The following is a 22,208-nucleotide window of genomic DNA, read 5'->3' on the forward strand; positions in this document are numbered from 1 at the left end:
CAGACAGCTACCGTACCTGAGAAATCATATACGCCATTCACGTCTGTGAATAGTAGGCGCCTTGGGTCACGACTTCAGGAAAGCATTGCAGCGCTGGGTATAACACAGTCAAACATACCTCGCGGCGTACACTCCTTGTAGCTCGTAGTACGTCAACCCTAATCGACACTTAGATCTTCTCAATTTGCACATCCAGCACGGCACATCGTCCCTCTTTCACTACCACTGAAATCGCCTCCGATAGATGCCTCTTTAACTCTTCCATCGGTGTATCACCCACAACACGCCGCCCCCAGGCGGTATTCCCCGACGCAGCGACGGCGATTTGGGCGTAGTCCGGACAGTCAGGACCAAATGCCATCGAGAGGCGCTTCGCGCTTGCGGCTTTAGAGCCATATCCGGAAGGATGTACGCCGAGCATGGAGAGCCCAGGAGCCTAGAAGGAATTAAGCAAAAGCAGCGGGAGAGATGCTGCCATTACGCACCTTCCACCCGCCATTGTTCAAGACGATGGTGAGGTATGGCTTTGCCGACGTCAGGGCCTTGTCCACAACATCGAGGAAACAGTGCGCACGGTATCATATCGTCTAGCCATCCAATAGCTCGCGCTGGGTGCGCCGAAGACGAACGAGCCGTCGCCGACAACCGCAACGACGATGTCGAACCGCGCCGTCTCGTCGCCGGTCACCGCCGCGACCGTCTTCCCTAGATGCATCCCCACTGCAGCTCCCAAAGCCCATCCCAAACTCGACCCGCCCGACGTGAAGTGGCTCCCTGGAACCTCCGGTCGCAGATGCTCCCACACCGCCGGATAATTCGACACCCCCTCGTTCAACACCAGCGCTCTCTTGCCCTCCAACAGCCCCCTCAGCGTTCCTAGCACATTTGGGACGCTCAACCCCGCCTCAACGCGCGCCTCCGCCGCATCGAGCGCGGAAACATAGTCCCCGTGCATCTTCGCCTTGCGCTTCCCACGGTCAAGGACGGCCTTGGTACGCAGTATCGGTTTGCCGACGTCGCGCGCGACCTCGTCAAGCGCGCGCACCTCTGCAAATATCTGCTCGAGCGCGGTTGCCGCGTCGACCTTCGCCACGAGCTCTGCGTCAAGGTGCCAGTACCCGACGTTCGTGTTCAGCGGGTCCGCGCTGTTCAGCACGAACACGCGCGCGAGCGCATTTGGGACATCGCCCGTCGCGGGAATCCAGGCGATGTCGGCGTCGAGGACGAGGATGACGTCCGCGCGGCGGATGAGGGGGCAATGTGTTCCGGGCTGGAGGTAGGTGATCTTGCAGAAGTACGGATGCGAGAAGGGGGTATTGACAACCGTGGGACAAGTGGCGACGATGGGAAGGGCGAGGAGTATGGAGAGCGCAAGGAGGGAGTCGACCGCGGCGGGGTTCCGGCCTAGGTGGGAAGTGACGATGAGAGGGGACTGAGCACTGGAGAGAGCTTGAGCAACGCGTTTGGCAACAGATTCAGAGAGGGCGGGAGGTTCGATAGGTGGCCAATGATGCATGCCGAAGGAAGCGATAAGCGATGTCTCCTCAATCTCTGCCTCCATGACTTCGCGGCGCGCCCAGAGGTATACGGGACCTTGGGGCTCGCTCGTACAGCTTTGAGAAGTATAAGTAACGACCTAATCTGCACACAAGCAGCGCCTACATCTGAAGAGCACGCCGTACCATTTGCGGGGTATTCTTAGGGGTATCAATTTGCGCAGTGATACGCATGTACTGCCGAACGATGGCAGACTGGTCGTGTATGTCTATCGAGAGTCAGCTCACCTGAGCCCGCAATGAATTTGAACAGAGACCGCTGCGCACCTTGGGTATACATATTCCACTCATTCCTCCTTCCTCTTACACCATTCTGATCAACTACTGACGGTGACGCACCCGCGAATATTAGCACGGGCGTCCGACTCTTGTCCGCATTATGAACCGCGCCTGCGAGCGACTAGCATATCCCATCAGTCACTCATGCGACGCACAAAGTAGACAAGCAATCTGACCTGCGTTCCCACATCTGTATGCACAATCACTGCCGCGGGCTTCCCGCACGCCTGCCCATATCCCTGAGCCGCGCTCAACGCGGCCATCTCGCTCGGGCACGTCACGATCTCGACTGCCGTCTGCCCCTCCTCAACCCGCTCGCGCTCGAGCTCTTCGAGCAGCGCCGGGTGGTCCGAGCCCCAGTTCACGAAGGCATGCGTGATGCCGCAGTCGGCGAGTGTCTTCAGGAAGAGCGTCGCCGTCGTGTGCATGGCTAATCCTGGTACGGTGGTGGGAGGTCGGAAAGGGGTGTTCGCGCCACCCAGCCCGCGCTCGGGCGCACAAGTAGGACCTAGTCTCCACTGTATGGGGCTGGTGCCCACGGTATCGCGCGCGTGACCGCCGTGGCTCCAGGCCGCGCTTCATGGGCTCCAACGGGCTTTGAACGTGGTGGGAGAACTACCGTAGGGGGTGTAGGAAGGACATGGGATGGGCTCGGCTGGTAGCCGATGTTTCGTGAGATGCTTCTGGGGTGCGCCTTAGACACGGAGGGCTATTGAAGTCAGTGCCATGTCATTATCCGAAGCCGAGGAAGACCACTCACAAGCCTTGTCGTCATTGGCACGGAGATGGCGAAGTAGCACCGAGACACGGTCGTGTGATCAGACGCGCGCGTAGGATATGAGAGGAGGATATCAAGGCTCCAGGGAGGAAATTCAAGGTGGAAACCGGGTACAAGAGGTGCAAATATGTGCTGGAGGTACTTTGAGTTTTGAACGTCAACGCCAACAACGGTCACGCACCTCCTAAGTCCCTCGGCCTCATCTTGAGCATGCTGGACATTATCAAGTACAGCAGCCAGCGCATTTGATTTCTCAGGTAGACAAGAGCAAAATCCAGACAGTCATAGTTCTCGATACCCTCCTAACTATGGCTCGAAGCAGGCTTGAGCGATAGAATTTGGTCTCCATGGAGTATATGCCGAGCGCTTCGTGAGAGATAGTGGTCCGTCGAAGAGTATTCTGTCAATTTAGCAGATGGCTCTGATGTCGGCACTGTGAACAACGTCGACGTCGAGGACAAGCCGTACGCATCGCCCTTCGGAGCCACATGGCGATAGCGTGGCGTTTGAACAATGGGAATGCCAGGTTTGGACATCGTTGTTCCGCTTTCGGGAGCCGGAGCCTCAGGACCTCAAAGGAGCTCTGTCCTACGTACCGTAGATACGAGCACAAAAAGGAGGCCAACATATACAGTAGAAAGTCAGATCGAAAGGAAATCGGTACTGTACAGAGCAACCAACAGAAACACGACAGAAGAAAGAACGGGATTTTCAACACGCGCTTCCAATCTGAACTGCCCACCCTGAACATTTTGGGTGTACACTGTTCACTGCGACATCATGTGCATCCATCTCGGTACCATGCACGATTACAGCCGCGCTTTAATCGCCCACACCTTAACAGGAACCTTCATTCCCGCCCGCTGAAGCCAAGCGAACCAGCTACCCTTCGCAACAGTCGCGCCCCAGAAGCGACGCTGCATCCAGGCGGCGGAGGAGCCTAAAGAGAGCGTTAGTAAGTGCATAAGGAGGGTGAACACGATGTGAAAGACGTCTGAGCGAATCAACGTCCCAAGAGAGACCGAGCGCCGATTAAAAACAAACGAACTCACCCTTAATTGGTCCTGCGGGCCCGAAGCCGAGCATACCCAGCAAGCGACTGAGGATCCAGCCTTCGGGGATGATCATAGCGGCGGCGGTCAGATCGCAGAGACAAAGAGGACCGGGTGTTGTTCGTGGAGGTCGCCTACATGGATCGAGCGTCAGCACACTCAAGCACTTCTGCAAGCTGTGAAAATGTGTAGATTTGCACTCACCGGTAATCACCACCAGCCGCACCAATTGCCTCGCCATATGTTCGAGCGTGCGGTGCGCCTTCTCCTCATCCACGCCCCGCCTCACCAGCACCTCCTCCACTGCTTTCACCGCGCGTCCGACCACATTCTCCGCCAGCGCCAGGCGCTCCTCATGGCTCGGCGCATTGCTGGGCGGTGGGAACACAGTCTTCACTTGCTCCAAAATAGCCATAAGGGCCTTCCCAATTTTTGCCCCGGCGTTTTCGAGATTGTTGGGTATCAGATCGGTTGGAGGCCGCAGGTGCGCCGCATCCTCGACGACGCTTCGCACGAGGGCGATAAATTCCTCGATGGAGGCACGCGCTTCGGGAAAGCGCTGTTGCATATTGGATAGGTCCTGAAAGGCAACCTGTACGGCTTGACGCGCATGGTCGAAGAGCTCACGCCAGTAGTCGCGAGGCGACGTGTTGCGGTCTGGGTGAACGATCAGGACGTGTGAATCAGGCGTGTGGGCGAGAACGGTGCGCGTACCCTGCATGTCGCCTGCGACGTTCATAGCCACATTAGATCTCCTTCAGTGACGAGGATAGAGAACTCACTCCACCAATTCTGGATGGTGTAGAAATGGGGTGTAAGGCCTGTGAACGGCACTTGCACAGGGAGCTGGATGGCCGTCGCCGGCTGGGCGCCATGTCCTAGGAGGGGCACAAGTCCACCCAGAAGAAGGGGCAGAGAGAAAGACGAGAAGATCCTCATGGTCGCGGTTGCTGGTGAGAGTGAGAAGGAGGGCGATTAGGCACGTTAGCCAGCATGCAGGCGCCTTAAGAGCGCAGATCCTAGTATCCCACGGGCTGAATATACGCTAATGACCACGTAATCGGAAGCAAGATATATTGCTCGAGATCCTTTGGGAAAAAAGAGGAGACATGGGTAAAACGGCCCGTAGGACTTGTGGACTTGGTGACGCCTCGACCTCCACGCCCAAAAGTCGAACATGGCAGTTGAAAGCAGAATACGGAAATATCGGAGACCGGTCCGATCGTCCGTGCTGAAGTTCCCCCGATCATCACCTTCTGCTTCCGCCCGTCCTCCTCCCCATCCACCGCCATGCCCCACAAACGCGCCAAACGCTCCGTCAGGGAGAAGAGCAAGAAGGAGCAGTGCGTGATTTACCTCCTAATCAACGACTCCTTCTCTGACTACCCTCTCATCCAGAGGCCATGACCTTATCCCCGCGAAATACTCCCTATCCGAAGAGGCGATCCCCAAGTCTGCCGCGCGTGTGCTAAACGCAGCAAAGGTGCAGGCGGAATACAGGGCGAAGAAGCGCAGCTCGGAAGACGATGGCAGCCAGGGGAAGGCAAAGCGGCGGAAGGTCGACTCGAGCACGAGCGGGATGAGCATCAAGCCGGGAGAGTCGCTCACGCATTTCAATAAGTGCGTCTCTAATCGCTCTTTCCATATCTTATGCGCCACCTCCGCTTCTCGCTCCCAACTTCTTTCGTTCCCCTTCGCACGTCATGATCAGCTTCTGACCCAACACCCTCCACAGACGCGTCGAAGACAGTATGCGCGGCCTCGTGCGGTCCGCCGTCCAAACCTCGAATGCAGTCGCGCGCAACGCACTCAAGAAAGAAGCCGAGGAGAAGAAGGCCGCGAGGCAGGAAAAGAAGGCGAAGCGCAAAGCTGACGACGCGGACGACGATATCAAGGATTCCAAATCCACTGGCGGCAAATTTAATGATGGCAAGCGACCTGCGAAAGACGACACCAAGACCACCTCCACTAAACCGCCTCAACCCTCCACCGACAAACACGCAGACCGACCGAAGGAGTTCCAGCAAGCGTCCACCTCCGCGCCTCGACGGTTGAACGACATCGCACAGGCGCCGCCGGATCTGAAGAAGTTGCCACGCGGGGCGAAGAAAACCGCAGGTACGTTCATCGTCGTTTGTCCGACTGTCATGGACGTATGGGGCATAGCAGGCCCGGCCGGTTCGAAAAACGCGGTTCCAGATAAATGCCGGTATAGCATGGAGGCTGACCTTCGTCTCAATAGGGTCAAGCGCGAAGGCAGGCCACACCCCCAAGAGCGACGGCGTCGTGTCGATGGCACAGAAAGTCATGATGGAGCAGGAGCGGGAGAAAGCGATCGAGCGGTATAGGTTGCTGAGGGCAAGTCAGCGGAAGGGGTGGGCGGAGGGGAGTGGCGAGAGGGAGGATAGCGACGGTTGAGATGAGGTCGCTACCTTTGGACACCTTGTAAGCTATCCCGCACATACGCATTGGACGCTATTATGTCGATTGATCCCTCCTGGGAAGACCCAGAAAACTGGCCTCGAGCTCGTGGAGGGCCAAGACTCGTACTCTCGCCCAAACATGGTCTGCGACCCTTTGGCCGCAAACGCATAATTCGTCAACATATTGCACACACTCCCTATCGACTTATAGACCGAAGCTTCCAACTTATACACCGCTGACCGCTAACGTAGGTGCGTAGCTTCCATATCATCTGGAAAGGCCCGTGTCTAGTCCTTGCTTCACGCGATCCTCCGTCTTTCCAAATAGGCTCCTCGCTCAAGATCCACAAAGTATGCTAGACAGCCCGAGGCCGGCCCCGCACTTGCCAGGATTTCTCCCCTCCTTTTACGGATCGGCGCCATTGATTCCAAAAACAAACAACATTTAGTGACCACATACGCGGAGCTTCCTTTGTCTCCTTGTTCTACGTGCCCTGGCATACACAACTATCGCGCTGCAAAGCTCTCGCGGTGGGCAGGATGCAGCCCTCACCATCGCATGCAGATCCGAGTCATGACGAGTACGAGCGTGCAGTTGCTGACTGCGCTATGAAACCATCCATCCAACTCACTCTCGGGTCGTATGCGTCCGTGCGGTCGACTGTTATCAGGGCCCTTCGACTCCAGCCGGTCCTCGGAGGCGCTACACGCGAGCAGACATCGGCTGCTTTGGAACTAGGACCGGCCGTCTGGCTCCGCCGTGTATCTATGTACATCGTCGCATATCCTTGGGGACGCCCCGAGGGATGCTTTCTTCTGAATGTATCCCGCGCACGTTCAATGCTGGGCCGCCGGCTCCTCCATCCACGGTCCCGGTCTCTTCGGCGTAGTTAGGCTCGAAAGTATACTGTGCATATCTGATCCGCTAAGAACTTTCTCCAGTTCCGAGTTCAGGAAGCAGCCGATGCCGTTTGTCTCACGCGCGACTTTCAGCGACCATATAACGTGAGTTCGCCGAACTATCACATCAAGCTCGCCGCTGAATTAATCTCCAGGATATAGGATGACATTCTGGAAAGATAACTACGGGCCCGTCAAAAACCACGCCGGGTCCGTCGAGGTCTAAGCTTCGCACTTTCGTCTAGCCGTGGTATGCGGACATTGCATCCGCTTCGTCGTATCTTCTGCCGCCGGCTGTGCGCGTGGACATAGCACGCTAATGCGTGGGCATGGTTAGCTGACGTTCCACTTCATCACATCGGCGTCGACCATTAAAGCTCTTCCTATCAGCTCATAGCCCTATACTTATGACGGATACGCAGCTAACCCCTAGCACAGGTACGTATCCTCGATATCACCGGGAGGTAGTCCTTTCGCCATGACTTGGACGCGTGCGCTTGTCCTTACTGCGGGTGCCGGCAAGAAACGCCTCCTGAGGGCGGAAGGCGCTTACAAAGGTCAGCGGGCTAACTCGTGAAGGTCGACGCACCAATTCATGACCGTATCTCATTTCCGAGGGGATCACCTTCAGAGCTTCTAGGATCTGGGAGGTATAGCAGCCAAGTCCTATAAGTACGTCCTTTTCTCGCTTCATGCTGTATCCAGTAGCGTGTTTGACTCTTCAGGCATGTCCATCACTTCAGATGTGTCCATCGACCTCGAGAAGCATGACATGCTGCCCAGCACGAGAGTCGAGGGACTCGCCCACGACGAAGGGTCCTCGCTACACCCAATCCTTCAAGACGCTCGACAAGGTACTCAGGTTCACAGCAATTCCCCTCCATCTCGGGCATCGTCCTTCTGCACAGTGTTCGGTGCCTTCCTCGCCCTTCTCTTCAGCTTCGGGAATCTCAGCGCGTTCGGAACCTTCCAAGCATGGTACATGCACAATCAATTTCGCGGCTTTCCCTCGTCGACGATCGCATGGATAGGGTCCGCCCAGTTGTTTATGTTCTTCGCGTCGGTGAGTTGCGTCGTACATGACCAGCCGATATGAACTAAAGACCTCTGATATCTAGGGCGCCTGTATCGGTCACCTATGCGACGCATACGGTCCCGGCTGGCTGCTGCTTTCAGGCGGCCTATCGACCACATTCAGCATTCTGATGACCAGCCTGTCAACGGAGTTCTATCAATTCCTGTTCTGTCAAGGCGTGCTTTTCGGTCTGGGAGCAGGAATGCTGTGCGCCTGCTTTCCTTGGGCTTTTATAAAGCTATCTCTCATATACCCATATAGCTTCTACCCCGCTATGACTAGTGTCTCGTCCCATTTCACGGCTTATCGCGCCACCGCGCTCGGGATCGTGGCCACGGGGTCCAGCGTAGGTGAGTGGTATTTCGTTGGCTTCATTGCCACAAAAGTCTGTACTAAACCATGGTCAGGCGGTGTTATATTCCCCATCATGCTCGAGCGCCTATTCTCCAAAATTGGCTTCGCGTGGACACTTCGCGTTGTCGGCTTGTTTAATGCAGCCGGATGCCTACTGGCGTGGTTGTTGGTTTCCTCGCGCGCGACGGCGAAGGGGATTCAGAGCCCAATATTCGATCATGCGACATCGAGGGACGAGAAGTATATGCTCCTCGTCGCTGGCAGCTGCTTGGTCTCTTTCGGTACGTCTTGGTATTCCTCTAGCCATATTTGCCTAATTTACCCAACCCCCAGGCCTTTACACCCCTCCCACCTTCATCGTCTCCTTTGCCCAATCTTACGGAATCACTTCCGCCCGCGCCAACACCGCCCTCGTCGTCCTCAACGCCGCCTCTGCCTTCGGCCGTCTCCTGCCTGCCTACCTCGCTGACCGCGCGGGGAATTTTAACCTTCTCGCCCCCGCCGCGGCGCTGTGCGGCGTGGCCTGCCTCGCCGTCGCGGCGAGTCTGCGCGGGTTGTCCGCATGCGTCTCCTCAGCGGCGGTAATCAGCACACTACCCTCTGCGCCCGGCGCCTGCGCGCCCTCCCTCGCCTCCATCATCGCCTTCGCCGCGATCTACGGCTTCCTCTCCGGCGCGTTCATCTCCGTCGTGACGCCCTGCGTAGCGCAGATTTCGCCCGCTGGCCGCGTAGGCGCGAGGGTGGGGATGCTGTACAGTGCGATCTCCGTGCCGTGAGTGCCATTTGCCGTCGGTTCTTCGAACCGGGCTCCTTTTGGTCATCGCGGCTAACAAACCTCCCTGTACAGGTCCTTACTCGCAGGCCCGATAGCTGGCGCCCTGCTGCATCGCGCAGACGGGTCGTACACAGGGATGATGCTATACGCCGGTATCACTATATTGTGCGGCTCAATACTTATCGTATGTGCGAGGATGCAGACAGAGGGGAGGCTGTTAGCGAAAGTGTAACGTCGATTTTTGCTAAAGAAGAATATAATGTCATTTGTGCCATCTACCTGTGTCAGCGTCAGCTCTCGCTTTGCTATTCCACAAGGGTCAGCATACGGCCGGCAAGCTTCAGTGTAAGGCTGATAGCTGCCGCGGTGACGAGCCAAGCATCGCGCTGACACCCTACGCGTCGTCCTGACTCGCACTAACTCGTAGGCACGAAGAAGCAGCGGGTGGACCGCGGTCCAGGCTACACACCGGTCAGTCAGCCAGTCTCGTAATCCAGCCTGCGGCTGCACGAACGCCCTAGGGTTTTCGAAATCAAGGTGAAACGAAGAATAAAGAATGTGGAACGCGCAAAAGCATTATAAAGGACAGAAAGTGTATACTATTATAGCGTAGGCGGCAGGACAGACCATATAGAAAAAAGCATTAACTGTACAACCAATGACGATCCAAGGGTTGGGATCGCTAGAAAGTTTCCTCTTCGTCGACTGGGACGCCCTCCTCGGGTACCTCGAAGCCGTCCTGTTGTCGGGGTGAGTCAGGGTGATATTTGTGCTTATGGCGTGGGGCTGACCTCCGTTGAGTACAGGATCTTTTGGATCTCTTTCAAGGTTTCGTCCTCCTTGCCGACCTTTTCGAGCTCCTCCGTTTGCTGCTGAACCAGGATCTCGATATCCCGGAGCTGCAGGGAATGTGAGCGGGGGTAGACAGATGTACACCGTGCATGGACGCACCTTTGCAAAGTAGAAGTCACGCTCCTTCTCTAAGCCGTCAAGATGTGATGACATCTCCTTCAGCTGCTCCTGCATGTGGTGCACGGCCTCGTTGGACATGGCGGACCCGGCTCTATGTCCGCCGACAGGCGTACGCCCGCCCGCTCGGCTGTTCACGGCACCCGCACTGCGTGCGGTGGCGAGGGGGGCGAGTGTTGCAGGCGGCTCGGCGACGACGCCCTTCCGCCTTGCGACGGGATCGTACGGGTGGCCGCCATAGTTGGATTCCCAGAAGCGCTTGATCCACTGCAAGAACTCGAGGTTGTCCCTGCCAATCGGATCAGGATAACGCGCGCACACGCGGGACATAGTACGCACTGCATCTTGCACTTCACGAGCTTCTCCACGGGTATCGGCTGGGATCGACGCCGGTGAGCGCACACGCGCGAGGATAAGGCGAGCGGGCACGCACCTTGTCGATCTTCTTGGCTTTGAAGGCATTCTGCAGGACCTTGAAGTTGGCTATAAACTCGTACTCGTGCTTCGCGTTCATCTTGACGCGCGCCATTGGCAAGTCGCCTGTCGCATTGCTCAGCATCGGCGCGACTCGCGGGAGGGGCATGCGATGTGCGCACCGTAAATTGAGTCAATAATCTGGCAGTAGGCGGCGCCGGAGCCACACTGCTCGACCTTTGTGTAGTTGAGGGCGAGGAGGTCGTTGAGCCATTGCAAGAGTTCTGTCCGGGACGCCATCGTGTGAGAGAGTATAAGGCAAGGAGCGAAGGGATCGAGATGAAGACGCGAATGTGATGTGTGACGTAGACACGTAACGTCACAACGCGTTTTCAACATCACGCTCATCTCGAACGCTCTTGTCAAAGCCCGACCCGCGTCCACATAACACCAACAAGGTCCCTTTTGCCAGGGTATCCTTCCAAAGTAAATGATACCCATCGCTCAAGTATCCGCGAGAGGTAACGTATCTTATAGCGACCGAATATGGTGAACCCATCGCCCGAGGTCTGCAAGAGGGTCGTCTCCTTCCTCCATCCATATGCCACCCGGGATCTCAAAGCTCTATGCCTTGTCTCAAAAGCCTTTGAGCGCGCTGCTCGTCCAGTACTTTTTCGCCAGGTCGTTCTGACCGACTTTGCGCAAGTCATCACATTCGGCCAGTGCATACGAGAGAACCCAGAGCTGGGCAAGATGATCCTCGAATTCCGCGTCATGGGCCGCCACCAGTTGCGCTTCAGCCCAGAACAGCGCGTCGAACTCTATGTCATGCACTACTGGAACGCTGTCGCAGATGTCCTCGCCCGCGTGCCCAACCTAATTGCGCTTATCATTTACGATCCGCTCATCGAATCGCTCCCACACATACACATTCCGCAGGAAGAAGCTTACCCCTTCCAGCTCGAGCGCTGCGGTGTCAAGCTGTGGTGGAACGACGCGTTCCTGCAGTTTCTCGTCACGCAGCACCGGCTCGTCACCCTCCAGCTCTACGAGCCGTACGACGAGCGCGAGAACTTTGAGATCCCTGCGAATTGCTGGCCGAACCTAATCAACTTCTCTGGCACTCTCGTTAGCGCGCTGGAGATTGCAGAGGGCGCCGCGCCGAATGTTCGCCATATGTGCATGCGTCTGGATGACGCGACGTCGCCGACCATCGCGTACTGCATGCCCCAGCTTGCGTCCCTACGAAAGACGTTGCGCAGCCTCAAACTCACCGGGCTCGAACCAGGAGATGTAGACAACACACTGGCAGCAATCGCGCGTAATTTCCCAGACTTGCAGTACATCGGCGCGTTGCCACTCCCGGTTCTAGATGTGAGCGCCCTTCGACCACTCTGTATCAGCTTCCACTCACCCACGCCCAGCGTACCGCCTTCCTCTCCTCCCTCACCGCCTTCCCCGACCTCCGCCACCTCCAGGTCGACCTCACCCGCTGGCGCCCTCAGCCGCACGCCCAGCACGCCCTCCGCGCCATCGTCACTCAGCTGAAAGCTTTCGCGCCCACTCTGCGCATGGTCACCCTCTGGGTTCCGCAAGGGAAGTGGATGTACCACATCCGCGACGGCGAGTGGGAGGGCGCGCCCGACGGCACACAGAGCATCTGGCAGTGCAACTCGTGGATGGAGCAGGTCTCGCTGGAGTATCTGCCCAGTGCGTGGCTTCGGGCTCGTTTCATATACGCCACTAATGGCGGTTTGGCAGACGAATGATGGAAGGAGGTCCTGACGAGCAAACGCTGGAGAATAACCTTGATCTCTCGCACCGAATGTAATGGCCAAACGGCAAATGTATTATGATCTGTAAACTTCCTCCTCGACGATAGATAACGGTACAGTTCTACTACTGAGACTCCGACCTACGAGATATAACTGAGAGGGACGCCTGTATGATACATAGAGAGTATACGACTCCAAAAATTCTGATTACGATAAAGCTGGGCCCGAAGACCAGGATAGGCTGAGGCCGAAGGATTCGATGAAGAATAACATATGGTTCTAGGTGGATGGATGGTGTGTAGCTTGAGTCGTACAAAGTCCCATGAAAGCGACGTCTGATATAATAACGTCGCCTCGAATCGTGTCAATGCCGTCTACAAATCTTTTCTAGTCGTCTACTTCCTCTTGAATAGGGTCAGGATGCTCCCGCTGCGGATGCGGAAGAACCAGGTGAAGGCGAAGATCATGAACACCTGAGGAGCAGGTTAGCCAAAGTACGAAGATTAGCAGAAGCTGGAGCTCACGTTGAACGCCGTGAACGCGACCATGATGCCGAAGTCCCGCCAGTGGTTCGAGTAGAAGATGTTGAACGACTGCTCCAGGAACTGGTCGGTCGTCTTCACCGAGCAGAACTGGCAGTCGGACGTCGCATCCGGGTTGGTGAGATAGCCACCAGCCATGGAGATGTACGGCGAGAGGTAGTCGCCGCACGACTGGCCGGACGGCGGGGTGAGCGTGACGTACTCGATGTCGGCGCAGGTGACGTCGCCGTGGCCGGCAGCTTGACCGAGCAGACCCTCGATGAAGTACGTGTACGGCGAGAGGTGGTACATCCACTTCCACCAGCCGAGCTGCGAGAAGGGCTGGACGACACCGTCGCTGCAGAGTTGTTAGAATGCGGAGGAAGTGAAAGATAGATAAGGCCACGTACAAGGTCAAGACGAACGAGAAGATCAAGCTGAACAAGATGTTCGCGATCTCCGCGTTCGGGGCCATCGCTGCGACCGCAAAACCGATCGTCGTGTAGTAGAAGGGGAAGACCAGGCCGAGCATGAGGTAGGTGTACCCCGCGCGCGAGTTGTCGAAGCCAACCGTCCAATACCAGCAGAGGAAGAAGATGCCAGAGCCCAAGATGTTCCACGGCACCTCCGCCGCAATCTGCGCCGTCAGCAGCGCCGTCCAGCTGTACATCCGGCTGGGGCGCTCGCGGATTTCGTAGACATTGCGCGTGTTGAGGAATGGCACCTGGATCTGCCCGACGAGCGGCACGGATAGAATGGACGCCATGAAGAGCGCGAAGACCTTGTTCTGCGTGCCCTGCTGCGTGTCGACGGCCTGGAAGAAGGTGAAGCCGATGAAGAGACCGCCGACGATGTTGAGGATGAGCTTGGCGAAGAGGTAGGTCGGGTCCCGCCAGTGGTCGTACGCGTCGCGCTGGATGAGCTGCAGAACCTGGTAGCCCCAAGTCGTCGCGTATTCGGACTTGCGCGAGGTCTCAACGACGCCGCGCTGGCGGCCCTCCTCGTGCACGCGCGCGATCTCCTGCTGCAGACGCTCGGCCTCGCTTGATTTGGACCAGACGTCGTACCAATCCTGCGTAGCCGTGGCGGTCGCGCCGGCACCAATGACATCGAGCATGAACTCGGCCGGATTTTCGTCAGGACTGCAAGGGCGGGAGCCGTGGCGCTCGAAGTAGCCGATCATAGTGCGCGCGTGCTGGCCAATGTCACCGAAGTAGACGGTCTCACCACCCTTGCGGAGGAGCAGGAGGCGATCGAAGACCTGGAAAAGCTCGGCCGAAGGCTGGTGGATCGTGCACAAGATGGCCTGCCCGTGGTCGGCAAGGTTGCGGAGGAACTGCATGATGCTCCATGCTGACTGCGAGTCAAGACCGGACGTCGGCTCGTCAAGGAAAAGCAGGAGGCGGGGCTGGATGAAAGAAGTTTCAATGCTATCACGAGCGAGAGCGGCAGTACTGACCTTGGCAGCAAGCTCCACACCGATGGTCGTACGCTTCTTGATCTCCACATTGCAGGTCCCGATGGCGGCATCGCGGTATTCGTCGAGGCCACAGATCTTGAGACACTGGTCGACGCTGAGACTCCGCGTCAGCGACATTCGTAACCACCAAAGCGCTGACTACTCACTATGAGACCTTCTCGGCATCCGGCACGGAAGCAGGCTGGCGGAGACGAGCAGAGAATAGAAGGGCCTCGCGGACGGTAGAGCTCGGGAGATGTGTGTCGAGCTGCTGGCAGTAACCGCTGAAAACGAAGTTAGATATCAGAAGACTCGATCCTGTAAGGTGCACTCACGTCTGCGCCTGGAAGTCCATCGGAAGCGGCTGCCCGTTCACCAAGCGGTCGCCCGTGATAACACCCGTAGACACACGCTGCGCGAGCACATTGAGAAGCGTCGTCTTGCCCGCACCGGACTCGCCCATGAGAGCCGTGAGCTTGCCCGGCTGCACGATGCCAGAGACGTCGTGGAGGAGACGGCGCTCCTCGTGGCCGGCAATAGGGACCGTGTAGTTGAGGTGGTGGAACGAGAAGATGTCGGTCATCGCCTGCGTCTCTTCCAGAGCCTTCTCCGTCTCCCTGTCCACCTCCCCGCCTGCTGCAACCGGCTTCTCCTGGTTCGCCTTCTCTTCGTCAGCCGGGCTGGCCTCCACGAGCTGCTTCGCTGCCTTCGAGCCGCGCTTGAACAGCGTTACCGAGCTCGACGCGTTCGTCTTCGTGTTCCACTCTGTGAAGAAGAAGTACGCAGAGGTGAACGCGACGCCGAAGGCGATGACGATGCCGAAGTTGCGCCAAGTATTCGCGAAGGTGTAACCGTAGGAAAGGTCGAGGTAGCGTGCGCCGTTGACCTGCGTCTGGCCGGGGATTGAACCGACCGTCGTGCAGACCTGGTTGTCAAGGCTGATGTTCTCGTACCCGGGGCCTTGCGGCACCAGCACGGAGCACTGCGCGTCGAGCGTGCGGAACTCGTTCGTGACGACAGCTTCGTAGGCGTAGCGGAGGGGCTGCAAGCATCGTCAGCCAAAGAACCCCTCGTAGACAATGATTGTACTTACGTTGATCCACACCAACCACTTCAACGCGCCGATCATCGACGGCTCAGGGATTGTGTAACCCGTGTAGATCGAGAATACCAAAACGCTGATACCGGCAAACGATTGCGCAGGGGCTAGAAGGCGAGTCAGCTGGCTGGTCCTCACTCAATGGGCATACGAAGCTCACCCTCTGCCGGGAACGCCGCAGCCAGCGCACGGAACCAACTCTTCATCGTGATAGTGGTCACAAAGAGGAAGAGGTAATAGATGAAGAACTGCCCCGCCGACGTCTGAAGACCGACGAGGAAGTACAGGATAATACCCCAGACGGTGGTCGTAAGGAACGTGACCGGGATGTCAACGAGGAAGAGCGCGAGGGCGTCGATGAACGGGTGGTAGAACGCCCAGTTGCGGTGCCGCAAAATAATCGGACGCTGAGTGAACAAAGCCGGGATCTCCGCCATGGTGACGAGGGCGGAGAAGAGTAGCGCGAAGAACAGGACACCGGTACGAGAGAAGTACGCGCTCGTGTTATCCGGGGTTTGGAGGTAAACTGTGCCGATGATGATACCTTGGAAAACGAATGTGCTGTGGAAAGCGTCAGAAAAAGCGAAATAAGATCAATAAGGACGGGAGGCTCACAATAGGTTGATACCCGTCGCCAAAAAGTTGCCCAGCGTCATCTGCACCCTACGCAGCATGACCGCGCGGGTCTGCATCGGGATGGAGATGAGGTACGGCGAGTCACGGCGGGTGTGCTCCGCATGCTCGTCGCGCACAAGCTCACGGTACTTCGCCGCGCGCTCCGCCTTGCCCACGAAGTCAGCGCGGTAGGAAGCCATGTCGTCGCGATTCAGCTGGCCCAACGCGCTCTTCTTAAACGCAACCGCGAAGTCGTCCGCCGTGCGCGGCACGCTCGCGGGGTCGACGCCGTCGCGCAGGACGCGGCCCGCGGGGTCGGTGACGGAAACGAGGAAGTCGGCGGTGGTCTGGCGCGGGGTGACGGGAACGTAACCCATGTCAGTGAAGTAAGCGCGCGCCTGGTCGGCGGGACCGAAGTACGCGAGACGACCTTCGTTGATGACAGCGACCTTGTCGAAGAGGCGGTAAAGCGATTCGCCGGCCTGGTAGAGCGCGACGACAGTCGACATGCGGGAGACGTCAGTAGCAATGCGGAGCGCCTGGACGAACTCAAGTGCGGTGGAGGCATCGAGACCACGAGTGGAGTTGTCCCAGCAGGCAAGCGCCGCACGGGCGGCCAGGACCTCGCAGATGGAGACCCGCTTTTTCTCGCCGCCAGAAACACCACGAATCATGTTGTCGCCGACCTTGGTATGCCTGGTGTGCTGGAGACCGAAGAGTGTCATCAGAACATCCGTAACGACATCCTCGTAGGCATCGCGCGAGTGGCCAAGACGGTTGCGCTCACGCGGCGCACGGCAATACGCAGCAAACTTGAGCGTCTGCTCGACCGTGAGGGTGCTGAAGTGGACGTCGTCCTCCGGGCAGTAGAGCACATCGCCGCGATAGTGCTTCGTTATCTCCTCAGGAGTAAGCGAGTCGTAGTCGACGCGGCCGTCAATGGAGTGATACTCCTCGCGCTGGTTAGCTAGCGTCTTGAGGAAGGTGGAACACCCGGCGCCAGGGCGGCCAAGGACCACTGCATTGCTATTAGTGCGAGATCAGCGGGCATACGATCGTTACTCACAAACCATCTCTCCTGGGCGGATAACACCTTCGAAACCCGAGAGAATTTGGCGAGTGGGGGGATGGCGAATGCCCTGAATGCCATGCACGATGTCGATGGGGTTGAACATCGAGCCGAGGGTGGGCTGGTATGCAGCCGCGGACCCGACACCGGTGACAGAGAGGTCCTCGAAAACGACGCCGAGTTCGCGAGTCTCGATCTCAGCGTCTGCTCGCCTATGGGGTATTGTAAGCACGCTGGGTGCGATGCGATTGCTGGGGGGCTACACACCTTGCCACAATCTCGCGCAGGATCTTCTCAAAGTCAAAGCCGTCCTCCTCGGCCTTCTTTGCGCCTGCAGTCGAGCCGCCCTCCTCGTTTGGGAGCGTGCTCTCGGAGACGGTGATCGAGGCCGCCTTGGACCCCGGGCTGAGGTCCTGCAGGGTGAGGTCGTTGGGGTGGATGCCCGACTGCGACGCCCTGCTGAGCGTGCGGCGCAACTCGGCGACACCCTGCGCATCGAAGTGGCCAATGTCTACGTTGTCATGGTGGTTGTGCCCGCTGTGGAAGGAGTCGTGCTGGGCGGCCACGGGGGCGCCCGTCGCGGGGAAAGACATGGTGGCGGGGCGGGATAGAGCTGTTCGGCGCCATTTCCCTTCCGGGCCCCCGCTTTTATGAGTCTGCGTCGCGGATAGATCTAACCGTGTTCCACCTTCCATCCTTTCCGAGCGAACGCGTCATGTCGTCAAAATCTCAGATTCTGATCTCCCCATGTCAGCTCGCTGACGCCCACAATAGGACCGACACGTGCGCGATCGCGATCGTGCAAGTAAGCGCCCGTCCCCTTCCCGCGGCCCGCGGCCAGGAGGGAACTGGAACTGGAAGGCAGAGCTGGCGAAGTTTCGGTGGGTGTTCGTTGGGAAGGTTGGTCGAGCTCAGTGGCGATTTCTAGACGATTGTACGTCACGTGAGCCGCACGTTCTGCGCTCTCATTGAGAGGTGGTTTCCTCCCTCCTCATAAACGCGCTCAATGAGACCATAGGCACGACGTGCCAACTGCCGCAGACGCGTCAGCCGGCGCGGCGTATCTGATAACATGGTTCTACCGGTGCGGGAGCACGGTGATGGTCCCCCCTCCCCTCTAAAACTAGATTATTCCCCGGTTGCAACCACGGCCCTCGGAATCCCACTCCCATCGGCTTCCAGCAATGGGCACCCCCGGCAGCACGGACTACATGATCAGCGTCTTCATCATTGTGCGACGTATCGCTGTACGCGTCCTCCGAGCTTCCGGGACCTGCATAAAGAGGGCCGCTTCATCGGAATACACTCTGATGCACCCACGAAACTCCCCTGATACGTGCAGAACTTTACAGATAAAACCTGCCCAGACATCGCTCAAACCTTCTTGACGCGCGTCTCCGAGTCGCATGCCCTCGAGGCGCAAATCCATTGAGTCTGCACAGTCAGCAGCGCCCAGCCAGGTGTCACCGCCGCCCCCCGTGGCGCTCTGCGTCCTCGATGAGTCAGGATACCTCCCCGGCAGGCATCCGCTATCGCGCCCAGCGATGGCGAGTCTGCATTTCAGTGAGAGGGTTGGGTGATTCGAGTGACTGGATCGGTTAAGAACCGATACTGCCCTCGCCTTCCTCGAGCGTGGGCTCTCCTCCTGCTTCGTAAGGACGCCGCCTTCCTTTCATTATTCAGCGCCTGCGCGGCCTCCCCCCTTCCTTGACTCCACGGCGGGGGCCAAGCCCCTGCGCATCGCCCACCTTCCTTGACCAATACCCTTAGACGCATCCCCCACCCGCCTCCCCCTCCCAGTGATACACCGCCCTCGTCCGTTTTGAGGCACCCTCCGTGCTCACCGCATCGATCAGACTCCCTCGCTCGGCTGCTTCAATTTGTGGCAGCAGCGCGGGTGATCCCCGCCCGCCTGTCACGACTACACATTAGCCGCATCGGTGGAAGTCTCTCAGAGTCACAGGTGGCAGGTGGGAAGCGACCCTGCAACTCTCGAGTTGCGGTGTAGCCAAAATGCATAGTCTGGGTCTATAATGACCTGCAAGGCTCGGAATGCGCCTGGGTCGAAGGTGTGGGTGAAGATGGGACGCGACAGGCGGGGGCCTTTAGTGTCAGGGGGAGCGATTGGAACGGGCGGGTGAGCAGAATGAGACGAGTGGCGCTCTGCGCCCCCCCAACACTTGATATGGATCAGCGAGGTCTTCGAGGCGTGGGAGGTTCGGGCCCCATGGAGAACAATAGCGTCCAAATCGGGAAGTCCCATTGTTGACGCAGCCATCTCGTTGCTCAGGTGCCTGACTGTACTCACCCATGAATCACAGATCTAACAAGAACATCTTATTCACCTCGCCACGGATATAACAGACTTCTTCGCCGCCAGCACGGGAGCATCTTGTCAACTTAATAGAATGACCTCGTCAGTGAGTATGACCGCGAGGGCGCCGAGCGCCGAGGTCAATTACTGTGGGATTATGATGCGAATGTAGTTCGTGGCATTCATTCGGTGCGTCAGTGACTGCCCTCTGCAGTCATCTTGCTGAGCTCTATGCTCAGGCAACGAGCTTCTCACCTTCTTTGAATTCCGCGCACGGCCTTCGAACTTAACTGCCAACGTTGTGACTGTCCCTCCCACATCTAGCTGCTGTCCTCGCTCTCTTTACGCTCACAAGTACATCTGCTAAGATGAACTCTGCGCTCAATTACTGTCATCGTCAGGTTGCTCGGGAGCTTGGAGTCTTAGCTCGCGCCCTCGTGGCATTGCGAGGGTTGGTTCCTCCTTACTTTGCTCGTCGCGTCAATTCCTTGCCAGCGCTGTCGGTGCATCACCTGCTCGGGATTGATATGCATTAATCCGACTCCATGCACGGTCGTACACAGAGGCCGAAGGCGTATGTCTCAATAGACTCTGCTGCATCAAAAATCGAGCGGTGGTTCAGGGAATCAACGAAGCCGAGACGTTTGAGGTGGAATAGGCCTATAGGTGCTTTGAAAGAGACTCAGCTACGTGGGAGATGGACGTCGGGGCGAAGAAGCTTAGCTGCGGCAGTTGCCGTCCGGATCGGTGAGGCACGTGTCCCGATGAATGATCCAGCCGTGACCATATTCAAGTTGATGTTGTCGACTGCCACCATCTGGTCCAAACATGCTACTCTTCAAAGGTCCGGTATCTAGTCAAGCACGGAGAATGCAAAATATGTATACGATTAACAAAAGTCATAAGGCCGGTCCTTCTTTCGAAACCTAACGTGTTGGGACTGTGAGTCTCTGATGCTGAAACGGGCCTCTTTCTACCTCACTGCTACACCGGTCTGCCAAGCGCTTTGAATCTCCCTATTCATTCGCTCTTTGTTGTTCTGGATAAGTCTCTTAATCTGCATATTCAACAATTTTTGTTCGTTCTATCAGCGCATCTGCTTGCATGTTTTGGTGTTTTTTGTTTTTGACCTAGGGATATGTTGTTCCTTCTCATGCATTTATAAGGGCGCTTCCCCAAGAATGGATCGCCTTCGCCTTCATCAGTTTCGACGTCCGGCCTGGTCGCTGCGCTCACAAACTTTGCTGCTTTAGACACCTGCGCCGCATCTCCCTCCTCAGTGGGCTCCCTTAGAATCTTTCTGTCAGCTCTTCCCGGTCTCGCGTCTACGTCATCCCGCACAATCGTCGCGCCGACTGACTCGCATCGAGAATGAATCCTCAAATTATGACTTGCTACACCCAGGACGTCCACGTCGCAAGCGAGGAGCGCGCCGCAAGTGTCACGTACAAGGTCTGCATCGAAGGAACCCAAGGATGCGCTATGCGCCAGAACCACATCCATGAACCGCTCTCGAGCACGATTGAGGACCTCCAGAACGACATCGACCGCCTCCGCGATCGCGTCGCACACATCACGGTTGAGCTGCACCACCTGAACCCGGCCTTCAAGGACATATATCCCGTGAACATCGTCGCATACAAGCTTCGCCAACTCGTCGGCTGGGATGAACTCGTCCTACGACTGTCGGAAGAGCCCCTGGAAAGGGATATGGAGGAGGCAAGCGGGCAGAAGAACTTTCTCGTGTCTACGGCTCCGCTCATGCGGCGGACAATCACCTTCTTCGGCCACCGCGAAAACGTGCCCGCGCCCTGGTTCGAGGTCGGCCGGCTCGCCAGATGCGGAGTGGCTGCCGTCAACCTGCACTGCACACTCGGCTGTCTGGACTTCGCCAAAATCCTCCAGAGCGCCTCTACGAACGACAACTACTCAGCCGCAACTTACCCACTCAAGCTCTTCATCAAAGCCCTCGACGAGGACATCGAACTCGACTTTCTTAACCTCCCACCAGACCTGCAAGCCGACGCCGAGAACCGCCTCCGGGAGCTGCACGTTACGAGTATATCAAAGGCCTTCAGCTTTTTCGGTTTCCTCTGGAAGCAGAACTGCCGCCCGGGTCTCCGTGTTCTATCGATCGACGTCCGCCTGCACCAGAGCAACCAGCTTTTGCTCAGTCTCAAACATCTGCAGGCCCTCGAGAGAATCATAGTGGTGTGTAGGAAGGGCCAGATCAAGTGGCTGAAGCAGGCCTGCAAGCAGCGCGACTGGAGGTTGGAGGGGAGGATGTTCTGTCCAGAGGAAGACGAAGATCTGGAGAAAGAAGACAAATCCTGGCGCTTTACCGTGTGGCCTCAGAATGCCTGACATTTGGCAGATGCCTTGGACGAGCGGACCGTGTTTGATACGTAGTACACATTCAAGAATTCTCAGAGGAATTTTCGCTCGGCTAGCTACTTGGGAACCCGTACGAGCCTTTCTGCCTTCCCCTCCATACCTTTTTAGTCCTGCCGTAAACTCGGCGAATAATCACTTCTTATGTGCCTGCCACAGGATTCCAGAAGACCATGCTATAGATACAGACGCATCGTACTTATGCTACACGGAAATAATCACGGATTCTGTCCATACAAATCAAGCAGACACTGAAGCACTTGAACACCGGTGCACGCCTTTGTATCCTGCTAGCTGCGAAAGTCGTGCAATGGAAAGCAAAATCCGAGCATCCCGCTCAGAACAGGAGCGAGAAAACTACGAGCGGGGAGCCCTCGTAGCCCACGGCGC

The 22,208-nt window shown here is 57.4% G+C and overlaps 8 protein-coding genes across 8 annotated transcripts; 4 read left to right on the forward strand and 4 right to left on the reverse strand.

Annotated features, from left to right (window-relative positions):
* Positions 1–67: 67 nt before the first annotated feature.
* SCHCODRAFT_02614113 (thiamine diphosphate-binding protein) lies at positions 68–2,465 on the reverse strand. Its single transcript, XM_003034185.2, has 6 exons — positions 2,012–2,465; positions 1,824–1,956; positions 1,663–1,765; positions 575–1,613; positions 486–524; positions 68–436 (listed from the first exon to the last, which is right to left on the reverse strand). The coding sequence occupies exons 1-6, from the start codon at positions 2,261–2,263 to the stop codon at positions 170–172; spliced, it is 1,833 nt and encodes a 610-aa protein (XP_003034231.1). The 5' UTR covers positions 2,264–2,465; the 3' UTR covers positions 68–169.
* Positions 2,466–3,133: 668 nt separating this feature from the next.
* Positions 3,134–4,858, reverse strand: SCHCODRAFT_02685200 (uncharacterized protein). Its single transcript, XM_003034186.3, has 5 exons — positions 4,448–4,858; positions 4,380–4,391; positions 3,866–4,322; positions 3,666–3,799; positions 3,134–3,553 (listed from the first exon to the last, which is right to left on the reverse strand). The coding sequence occupies exons 1-5, from the start codon at positions 4,602–4,604 to the stop codon at positions 3,423–3,425; spliced, it is 891 nt and encodes a 296-aa protein (XP_003034232.1). The 5' UTR covers positions 4,605–4,858; the 3' UTR covers positions 3,134–3,422.
* A 76-nt stretch (positions 4,859–4,934) lies between these two features.
* On the forward strand, positions 4,935–6,222 carry SCHCODRAFT_02614120 (uncharacterized protein). The gene is made up of 4 exons (XM_050344641.1): positions 4,935–5,008; positions 5,064–5,285; positions 5,401–5,783; positions 5,908–6,222. The coding sequence occupies exons 1-4, from the start codon at positions 4,956–4,958 to the stop codon at positions 6,081–6,083; spliced, it is 834 nt and encodes a 277-aa protein (XP_050201512.1). The 5' UTR covers positions 4,935–4,955; the 3' UTR covers positions 6,084–6,222.
* Positions 6,223–7,760: 1,538 nt separating this feature from the next.
* SCHCODRAFT_02492230 (MFS general substrate transporter) lies at positions 7,761–9,424 on the forward strand (the record flags this gene model as incomplete). The annotated part of the gene is made up of 6 exons (XM_050342961.1): positions 7,761–8,051; positions 8,107–8,270; positions 8,325–8,413; positions 8,471–8,698; positions 8,751–9,189; positions 9,265–9,424. The coding sequence occupies 6 exons, from the start codon at positions 7,761–7,763 to the stop codon at positions 9,422–9,424; spliced, it is 1,371 nt and encodes a 456-aa protein (XP_050201513.1).
* Positions 9,425–9,871: 447 nt separating this feature from the next.
* On the reverse strand, positions 9,872–10,930 carry SCHCODRAFT_02184379 (uncharacterized protein). Its single transcript, XM_050342010.1, has 5 exons — positions 10,758–10,930; positions 10,595–10,701; positions 10,501–10,538; positions 10,144–10,450; positions 9,872–10,091 (listed from the first exon to the last, which is right to left on the reverse strand). Exons 1-5 carry the CDS (start codon positions 10,873–10,875, stop codon positions 9,966–9,968), a joined length of 696 nt encoding a protein of 231 aa, XP_050201514.1. The 5' UTR covers positions 10,876–10,930; the 3' UTR covers positions 9,872–9,965.
* Positions 10,931–10,960: 30 nt separating this feature from the next.
* Positions 10,961–12,598, forward strand: SCHCODRAFT_02614126 (uncharacterized protein). Its single transcript, XM_050344642.1, has 3 exons — positions 10,961–11,061; positions 11,113–11,949; positions 12,000–12,598. Exons 2-3 carry the CDS (start codon positions 11,122–11,124, stop codon positions 12,342–12,344), a joined length of 1,173 nt encoding a protein of 390 aa, XP_050201515.1. The 5' UTR covers positions 10,961–11,061; positions 11,113–11,121; the 3' UTR covers positions 12,345–12,598.
* A 147-nt stretch (positions 12,599–12,745) lies between these two features.
* On the reverse strand, positions 12,746–17,706 carry SCHCODRAFT_02493556 (uncharacterized protein; the record flags this gene model as incomplete). The annotated part of the gene is made up of 11 exons (XM_050342985.1): positions 12,746–12,823; positions 12,875–13,229; positions 13,282–14,279; positions 14,331–14,445; positions 14,498–14,614; positions 14,666–15,372; positions 15,424–15,536; positions 15,590–15,990; positions 16,045–17,062; positions 17,111–17,325; positions 17,381–17,706. 11 exons carry the CDS (start codon positions 17,704–17,706, stop codon positions 12,746–12,748), a joined length of 4,443 nt encoding a protein of 1,480 aa, XP_050201516.1.
* A 3,092-nt stretch (positions 17,707–20,798) lies between these two features.
* On the forward strand, positions 20,799–21,857 carry SCHCODRAFT_02568366 (uncharacterized protein; the record flags this gene model as incomplete). Its single annotated transcript, XM_003033624.3, has 1 exon — positions 20,799–21,857. One exon carries the CDS (start codon positions 20,799–20,801, stop codon positions 21,789–21,791), a length of 993 nt encoding a protein of 330 aa, XP_003033670.1. The 3' UTR covers positions 21,792–21,857.
* Between the last annotated feature and the right edge of the window lie 351 nt (positions 21,858–22,208).

This window comes from Schizophyllum commune (genome assembly GCF_000143185.2).
Source record: "Schizophyllum commune H4-8 unplaced genomic scaffold SCHCOscaffold_3, whole genome shotgun sequence".
In the NCBI taxonomy this organism is placed as follows: Eukaryota; Fungi; Basidiomycota; class Agaricomycetes; order Agaricales; family Schizophyllaceae; genus Schizophyllum; species Schizophyllum commune.